The 9,509-nt window shown below is 41.7% G+C and overlaps 2 protein-coding genes across 3 annotated transcripts; one reads left to right on the forward strand and one right to left on the reverse strand.

Annotated features, from left to right (window-relative positions):
* The first annotated feature begins 7 nt into the window (after positions 1 to 7).
* On the forward strand, positions 8 to 2,918 carry LOC306903442 (uncharacterized protein). Its single transcript, XM_079472600.1, has one exon. The coding sequence runs from the start codon at positions 200 to 202 to the stop codon at positions 1,850 to 1,852; it is 1,653 nt and encodes a 550-aa protein (XP_079328726.1). The 5' UTR covers positions 8 to 199; the 3' UTR covers positions 1,853 to 2,918.
* On the reverse strand, positions 2,890 to 8,101 carry LOC306903443 (zinc transporter ZIP9). Of its 2 annotated transcripts, XM_079472601.1 has the most exons (7): positions 7,397 to 8,101; positions 6,904 to 7,009; positions 5,567 to 5,740; positions 5,165 to 5,233; positions 4,733 to 4,818; positions 4,240 to 4,374; positions 2,890 to 4,080 (listed from the first exon to the last, which is right to left on the reverse strand). In XM_079472601.1, the coding sequence occupies exons 1-7, from the start codon at positions 7,490 to 7,492 to the stop codon at positions 3,820 to 3,822; spliced, it is 927 nt and encodes a 308-aa protein (XP_079328727.1). In that variant the 5' UTR covers positions 7,493 to 8,101; the 3' UTR covers positions 2,890 to 3,819. The 2 variants fall into 2 exon arrangements, with proteins under 2 accessions (XP_079328727.1, XP_079328728.1); XM_079472602.1 differs by lacking the exons at positions 6,904 to 7,009; positions 7,397 to 8,101 and adding an exon at positions 6,210 to 6,379.
* Positions 8,102 to 9,509: the final 1,408 nt, after the last annotated feature.

Below are 9,509 nucleotides of genomic sequence, written 5' to 3' on the forward strand. Positions count from 1 at the left end.
TAGTGACCCGAGACGCGTCGGAAGTGCAAATGCCCAGATTCATACGTGAATAAGTATTGCAGCTATACAAAACCTATTTTTGTTTACATGTAAAGCAAGAAAAGTGTTAAAAATATGTGTTGTTGAGGTGATGTTTACTAATAAACCGAGTTGACGGATTAGTGAGCTCAACTGGATATAATCGACATTCCAGACATAAATGGATCACGTTAGATCGTCTGTTCTGCGTTTGGATTTATATCATCTGAACTCATCGGAGGCAGAAGAAAGTCCACGATCGCTCGAATCCTGCGCGAGACTGGGAGTCAAACCTGATCTGCTGTTTAAATCCCTCACGGAGTTTATGGAAGAAAACCACGTGTCCTCTGTGGAAGCAGTGACTGGAATACGAGATCGCGTGTGTCGAGAAGAGACAGAGAAACTCATTCAAGGGAAGAGAAATAACGTTAGAAAATCACCTGTAAAGCCATTTACATGCCTGGAAACGGTCCTGGAGAGTCAAAGCACACAAGAGTCCACATCAAAACAGCCCAGTGAGTCAGGGATGACCCGCTTCAATAACTCTGCCTTTTCTATTTCAGATGGGTTTCCTGAAGATAAAAGCACGTGTGGTCAGAAGTTCCCCCCAAGTTTGAGTCTGCGGGACCTCAGATGTTCTCCTGCGACCGAGAGACAGATCAAGAGGCTTTCCCAGGAGATCAGTTGTAAACTGAACATCACCGTTCCCGAGAAAGACCGTAAGCTTGCTGCACTGATGCTGGCCAAACACGAACGGGAGGAGTTTCGTTCACGGCGGAGAAAGCTGGAGGAGCAGCATCGCGAGAACGAGCAGAAGCAGGAGGAGGCGCGGAGAGCTTCCTTGGAGGAAAAACGAAGAAAACGACTTCTGCGGCGTATCCGTCAATGGCAGGAGGACCTGGAGGCCCGCAGGAGGAGGCGAGAGGAGGAGGAGATGATGCTAGTGGAGCATCGTGAATGGGAGACGCTAAAGCAAGACGAGCGCTGGAGGAGGCTCGCTGAGGAGCGACAAACTCAACGCAGGAGCAAACGAGAGGAGGTGAGTAAGGAGGCCAGAGAACGCAAACGATTCCAGGAGAGACTTCTGAAGGAAAGGCTGCGTGGCGAGGAGGCGCACAGAGAAAGAGAGCTGCGTATTGCGTGTGAAAAGGAGCAGCGAGCCTCGGCGAGAAAACAAATTCAGGAGAAGAGAGCGAGGAGGAGACTCAAGATCGAAAATGGAAGAGAGTTACGGAAGCACATCTCTCTAAAGAAGGAGCTAGAGGAACAGCAACGCGCAGAGAAGGAGCTGAAGAGAGAAGGGCTGGAGGAAAAGCTGAGACGCTCCGAAGAGAATCACGCGCTGCTGGTGGAGGCGCGGATGCAGGAGGTGCGAGACCGCGTGGCTAGAGAGGAGGAGCTGATGCGGAGGGCGCAGCAGCGGGCGGGGCGGGAGAACAGGGTTCGAATGGAGCAGAGACAGACGCTAGCGCACCGGTGCCAACTGCGGACGAGCCACGCCGTAATCTGGACACAGGAGAAGCTCCGTCAGGGAGCTCACAGCGCCAGGCAGGAAAACCAGGAGAAGGAGATCACCCATCGCAGGCTGAGAGAGAAAGTCCTGGAGGAGCAGAAAGCGCAGTGGGAGCAGAGATGCAGGACTGTGGCGGGTAAAGAGGAGCGCCGAGAGATGCTGCAAAAGGAGAGGGAGGAGGCCCAGGAGAGGAGGCACAGGGTGGCGCTCGCCTCCTGCTACATGAGAGAGAGGGTGAGAGAACGGACGTCACGTCGAGCCTTTGATCAGATGGCTCGAGAAGCAGAGCTGAGCGCTCACCTGGAACACCTGAAACTCTGAACACAATAAGAGCTGCGGCCGGGCGCTTCTGCTGTTATTATTATTACTGCTTGTATGATGTTTCACAATACAAGTGTACTCATTTACATTTAGACATCTGGGAGATGCTCCTAAAGTATCATGTCATGACCTCACCGTCTCTCGGCTGTGCTATTCCTCAAAAACTCACTGGAATTACAGAATGAAGACAGATTAGTTTTGCAGTTTAGCTCAGTTAAATCTGTATACAGTACAAAGAAGTATTTTTGAATGTACAGTGATCCCAAAATATATTTGGAGACACACTTATAATGTATGAACGTCAATGATGACATAATATCAAAGCATTTTAAAGAGAGATCTACATGTGCTAGGGTTGATGTGAAATAAATTACTTTCTTACTTGGTCTTTTTTTCTTGTTTTCTAGTAAAAATTACAACAAAATCTTGAATGAAGAAGTATTTTCTTTACGAGCAAACTGACCTAAGAAAATAAGTCTTGTTTTAAGTAAAAATATATGACATTTCAGTGAAGGTAAAAAAATGTCTTATCCCATTGGCACATTAGCACAAATTCACTGAAGTGTCATATTTTTTCACTTAAAACAAGACTTCTTAGGTCAGTTTGATCGTCAAGAAAATGCTTCTTCATTCAAGGATGTTTAGACTTTTTTTTACTGGGAAACAAGAAAAAACGACTAGGTAAGAAAGTCATTCTTGCAGTGTGTCAATGGGGTCCAAGATCTGTCTGGTTATAAGCATTCTTCCAAATATCTTTCTCTGTGTTCATCAGAACAAACACATTTATACACATTTGGAACAACTGGACATTTTTTGGGGAATTGTCCTTTTAAATGACCGAGTTTACAGTGTTTTTATGAAGTGCGTTGTTTAGGATTTTGTTTGTTTTCTTATAGAACCGAGAAACATTTACAATGTTAACAGCAGTATTATCAAAACCAATAAGCTTTTTAAGCCAAAACTGTCTGAAGGTGAATGTGTGTTTGTGAATAATTTAAAAGTATTTGTTTTATACATTATACAAAGATTTGTTATTTCCATATTTATAATAAACAGTATTTATTGTTTAAGCAACTTTATGTTTTGTGTAATGATCCATGAATCAGGAAACCTAACATCAGTACTGTTACCATGGCTGGTATTTATTGCTTTTCAGATTTAGCTGAAGAGTTTCTGCATTAAAATAACAGCACTGTTAGACAATCTTCACAAAAAAAAAGAATATTAACCCATAACAAATTGTGCCTTATCCATTGGTCATCATACCAAACCATTATTTTTATCCACACGTCACAAAGATGATCTCAGAACATAATACGCTTGAGTCGTTGCAACATTTTGATCCAAATGTATTGAAACATCTTGTTGCCGTGCCAGATACAAATATAAGACCATTCTTGATTCAATACAAACATTTACAACAAAACAATGATAGTACAATACGAGCCTGGATGTGTTCCAGATGTGCATCTTCCTGAAAGAAACTTTCATCACAGCCACGCAGAACACACACTTGACCCAGGTGCTCTGTGTCCTATGTAAATATTGCTGACATCCCTGTTAAACTCTGCTGTCTATCAGGAAGTCTTTGAATGCACACAGACACAAACGACCCAAAAATACACAAGCTGTTTCCAGACCCTTTAACAGGAAGTTCAACGCACACAAACATTCTTAACCCAAAATACTTCATTGACAGAAAAATCTGAACATGATATTTTTGGTAATGCACCTATTTATGGTTTTACTACAGTACCTAATAACAACGCAATGGCATTCTTTGAAATTCAATAGTAAATAAATAAATGATTCAGTATAAGGATATGATCATGGTACCATGATATCACCACACACCATTATGGGTTGTTTGTTTTGTCAGCAAATAAAACAAATGTACATTAAAATTTCATATTTTGGTTGACAACTTGACCAAACATAAATCATGTGAATAATTGTTCAAGGATGAATCAGTCATCTGGGAGGCAGAGAGCCAGCAGCACAGGTAATGCAGTTCCCAGTATAAGAGTGAGACTCTCCATTATTCCCAGTCCATGCTGCTGTTGTCCTGTAGTTTCTGTATGATGATGATGATGATGAGAGGAGCGCTGCTGCCCTCTGCTGCTGATTTCAGGTAAAACATGAACTGTGGCCACATACAAGAACGTTCCAGCTGAGAACAGCATCCCGATTCCTGTGGCACTCAAGCGGCTCTGAGAGGAGCTGTTACTCTGGAAAGAGGAAACATTTTGGGTTTTTGCGTGTCATAAATGGAGTTTGAAGAGAAATGATACAGTATATAAAGGGGTTACAGTTTAATACATTTAAGATAATGTTGCTTGATAAGGGCTTGACATAGTTGCTGCTGGCAAACTGTTATAAAGTCTCACCGCGCTCAAGATTAAATAAGTGCTGATGGCCAGCAGAGGCGCGGCGGCAGAGAACAAGAGTAAATGCTTCAGAATGGTCTTCCTATCCAGACCAGAGTGCATGAGGAAAGAGACCAGACCGAACGCGGCTGGAGCCTGAGACAAGAGCGACAGACGGAAAGAGAAAATCAAACACACTGTTTCCAAATAGAAGCAGAAATAATGTAAAATATTTCCTTTAAATAAATCACTGATGAAGCAGCGCTGCATTACATGAGTGTTAGGTGTTGTGTCCACCGAGGCGTTTTTACGTGGCTGAAAACACACGCTGCTGATGCATATGAGCTGAGCGTTTTGTCCCAAGTTGGAAAGTTTTCAACTCTGGGCGCCCAGTCGAACGCCGGCACTGAGCGTGGAAAGAAAACACAGCATTTCCTTTGGAGAAAAACAAAACACGCTGTACGCCGGCAGGAAACGCCTCGGTGGACACAGCCCCTTATTCCAGAAGTCTCACCTTGTGCAAAATTACAGCGAGAAACACGACCACCTGAACAGACACCTGTGAGGAGCCGGCAGCCGCCCCCAGAGCCACTCCATCAGCTGAGAGACAGACAAACAACACGGTCCCTGTATAACACTCTATAAATATGGCTTCATTTCCAGTCATTTGTTCTTTTAAAACACCTGAAGGAAAGGTAAGAAGCCGAAACAGACTCAGACACAATGAGTTTAGTCTGGTTTCAATCTCTCGACGTTTCCTCTTTTTATCTTTCCAGACAGGAGATGCTGTGATAAACACTATATAGCAGCTTCTTACGCTGTGACCCATTGGTCATGTGAATAATGTTACTGAGAAAATGTTTCTGGCATGATTGAGAGTAATGTTATCCGTTATAAACAAACAATGTGTTGGGAACATAAGAGAGAAAGTGAGGAGGCTTGTTACCGGCAGCGTGAATAACTAAACCCAGGGTGGCGGTGATGCCGTAGCTACCAGACATGCGCACCTGTGATTCTGGGGAATAAAACAGAAGAGAAATGTTCTCAGGAGAGCGTCTGACAGAGAGCGTCTGTTTTTCCGCATGATTAGACGTCTCTGTCTGCAGCCTGGTGGAAATCAGAAACCAATATTTGGAGGTTATGATGCTGTACCATATGACAGTTTTACTTCAAATATACTTGACATTGACCTAGAAGTATGCTAAATGAAATGAACTTCAACTACACAGAAAAAAAGTCACTGGCTTGACATAATATAATATATAGCATGTTGGATTCTGCACACATCCACGTCTGGAAGAATAATGATATTAAGATTCATAATTGTAAGGAAGGAAGGAGCCGGTACCGTGAAAGGTGCAGTAGTTGGCAATCTGGTCCACCACGAACATGAGCACAAAGCCCACGATGAGAGACAGTCCTATGAAGAAGTGAGGACGCAGGGTTTTCTCCGCCGCCGGAAGAAGTGTTGAATTGGATTCAGAGATATTTGGACTCTGTCTCACAGAGGAGCAATACCAGTCTACAGGATGACCAAAAACATCTTTAATAGATATAGCTTACATAATCACAGTGATCTCACAGAGCAAATATCTTCATATTTAAACAGCCAGCGGTCTGATGACACATGTGTTTAAGTTTGTTGAAAGGGTGTGTGTGTGAATAAATACACTGCTGAATGCTTCTATATCCGCATTATATCTCACTCAATGATAGTGTACAGAAATTTCAATTTTGCGTCCGAAATGGCATACTGTGACAGTACGTACTGAATCTGAATAAGTACGTTCTATATAGTATGTATAGTATACTGCGTCCGCCATGTTTTATGGTCCTGTGAACCGGTTGCTCTTTGACCTTTGATCTATTAACAACTATCTACACGTGAGAGTTGATAAAAACATAATTAAGTCACGAGAAATTCATTTATTGGCACTTACATTAAAATGGACATCTGCCTTAAAGTTTCACGCCATATTTATTTGATTTACTTTTTAAATTTGACCGTGGCATCATGGGATAGATAAGTGTCCATCAGATCCACACCCACGAATCTCGGCAGAAGTCGTAGACCATCCGGGTATTTCTCGCCTACTGCTTTTTGTATACTGAGGTTTCAGACATACTTTTATGACTCGTACTCATTTACGTCTACTAGATAGTATGGAAGTAGCCGATATCGGACGCAGCCCATGACAGACAACTGGTAAAACTAAAACAAAGCTCCATTCAAAGCATATGTAGCTTGCAGTTGGTTACATTTTACATTTACACTTAAAAATGCGTATTAACTTAGACTCAAGATGTTTCTCCTAAAATGACCTCTAGATTGTGGAGGTAAACCAATCTGGATTTGAGTAAATGTGATGATTGAGTTCATAATCATCTTGAGATCTTCACTAATATTGACTTTTGATCGCACACTTGACGAATCTGAGCTCCGTTTGTGACGCTCTCTTCTGAAACTTTAAAGAAAGGGACATTGTGACATTTCCGACTCTTTCTCTGGAGAAATATCTGAGACTTAAATAAAAGTTTCCATTTGCTCCTCATTTAATCTCACTGATGTCTAAGAGAAACAATTGAGATAGTAAAGAGATCTGATGTTATGGGTTGATATAACTTGTCTGCTGTGAGACGGCACAAACTCTTCACACGATATGAGGATGAATCGGTCTCACTCACCTTTCCACGACTCCTGCACAAGCTCCACCCCTTCAGGGATGATGATTGACAGAGCGGTGCCACATAGAAGCCCCGCCCCCAGTACAGTGATCAGCTGCAGTTTTTGCTGTTGAGAGCAAAGAGAACTTCTTTTTTAAATGTGCTGTTTTTCAAATTAAACACACCATAAGCTCATTCAATCTTTTTACATGTGTTGAATGGCACATTCATTTTGTTCACTACGACGAATGGCAGTTCTAAAAGACGAAATATCACACGCAAACGTTGATATAAAAATACACAGGCGAGAGGACAAAAGAAAGTCAAAATCAACATGAAAACAGAGAATAAACACAAACACAACAAACTGACACATGTAGCATTCTGTGTGCGGTATTCGATACATTCTATCAAATCTGTAATTCACCGCCTGTAATAATGTTACAATGTAACTGACTGCTCAAGTTCTTAAAGGAACACGGACACTTATAGAACACACTGTAAAGTCTCTCACCTCTGATAAATGGATCAACAGTGGAATAATCCCGAGCACGAAACAGCCCAAGAACATAGCCAGAGAAATGACAATAACACCCCAGACTCCGTCCATGACTCGTTCGCTTCTTCTACGGCTCTTCTGTTCAAAGTCTTTAAACGTACTCAGGACGTGAAACAGCAGAACACGCAAAAGAAAGACAACACGTTCTCTCTCTGAAAGCCACGAGTGAAGTTCTCCACGTATCAACACCCTCCATCTCACCACACGACCCGACAGCTAACAGTCTGAATCTGGATGGCGTTACTTGATGCTCGGAGATCAGCGCTCGATTCATTTCCCGAATCGATTCGTTCGGACGAGTCCTTCCTCAGACGTTTAGGTGTCTAGTACTCATTTGATTTAGAACTAGTTTCAGTACGTTACCGTTTAGTCTACGAGTGATTCGCGAATCATTCAATAAAGTGGTATAAAAATGATTCATTCAGAACTCTAAGCGAGCTTATGCCTTTGTGCTTGGTTTGTCCTCTGGAGACACATCACAAGACTCAGCGTAAGGTCAAAGAGTACAGTGGTACAGTGATTTACTGTTTCATCGTGGCAAAGAAAGACGAACTGCCATAAAATCACATCAGAAGCCATAAATGGAGAAAAGCAGACTGCTTTGAACCCTTTGAGAGCTTGAATGGTGCAAAACCATTGAAATGCTGTCCAATGTGTGATAGGATCAGTGAAGCTCTTCTTGCTTAGATCTGGTTGGTTGTCCTATTATTGGTCAGTTGGGATGGCATCACGAGTCACGCCCCTCGATTCTGCATCATATTTAGTGGCCCGTCAGGTGTGTTTGGCCAAGTTGATCGTGTCATACTTTAGTTTATGTTGATATGTTTTCTTATAGAAAGGAACGTTGAAGGAAACCTTGTGGTTGGCACTTGGTCGACGTTGCCCAGAGTACGTAAGTGGAATGACAGCGATGTGTCTTTAAAGTGATACTTCACCCTAAAATTCTGTCATCATAACTCACCTTTGAGTATTTCTGAATCTGTATAAATGTCTTTGTTTGGATGAACACAGAGAAAGATATTTGGAAGGATGCTTCTAACCAGACAGATCTTTGCCCCCCATTGACTCCCATAGTAGCAAAAAAAAAACAATGAGTGGCCGAGAACTGTTTGCTGTCCTACATTCTTCGAAATGTCTTATTTTGTGTTGAATGATAAAGTAATTTTTTCTACTATGGGAGTCAAAATCTGTCTGGTTATAAGCATTCTTCCAAATATCTTTCTGTGTGTTCATCAGAAGAACAAAGACATTTATACACATTTGGTGAAAAATTAAACCCATTTTCATTTTTGGGTGAAGTATCTCTTTAAGGCAAGGCTAGTTTAGTTTCATAGCACATTTCATACACAAGGTAAAAGGATAAATAAAAGACATAATGCATGAGACATCTTTCATAAGCACATGATTTAAAATAACAAATAGATCTTTAAATAAATTGATTTAAAATGTGTGTATGTAAGAAAAGAATAAAATTGAAATAATAGTGCAGTTGATGTAAACCAGCACAGTGCTCAGGTTGTAAATGCACGGCTACAAGTGTGTTTTTAATCTGGATTTAAAAATGGAAGTAAATCTGATGTCTTCTGGAGGTAGATTCCAGCTACAAGTGTGTTTTTAATCTGGATTTAAAAATGGAAGTAAATCTGATGTCTTCTGGAGGTAGATTCCAGCTGAAGTAATGGCTAAATGCTGTCTATGTTAGACGCTTGGGCGGAGCATCTGTTAACTCCTCCCCTTCCACTGTCAGTCTGCTGCAAATTCAATTTCAAAATGCTACGCCTGTTTTTATACATCCAATCAAATCACAGGGAAATACGGAAAGCCACACCCACTTTTCCTCATTAGAAATTACATTTCCTTTTTGTTTGGGTTTTTTATCCCCAAATTCCCTGCAGTCACACCTCGACTCCTGTACTTCGGCCTCAGAAGTGTCTGACGATGCAGGTTGCCCATATTGTATTCGTTTTTTTCTCTATTTAATTATTTGAGTCTTTGTTCTTTTATGGTATTTTGGATATGTTAATAAATGTACGTTTTATACCCACGTCTCCGGCCAATTACCTGCGTT

Source organism: Barbatula barbatula (assembly GCF_947034865.1).
Source record: "Barbatula barbatula genome assembly, chromosome: 14".
Lineage (NCBI taxonomy): Eukaryota > Metazoa > Chordata > Actinopteri > Cypriniformes > Nemacheilidae > Barbatula > Barbatula barbatula.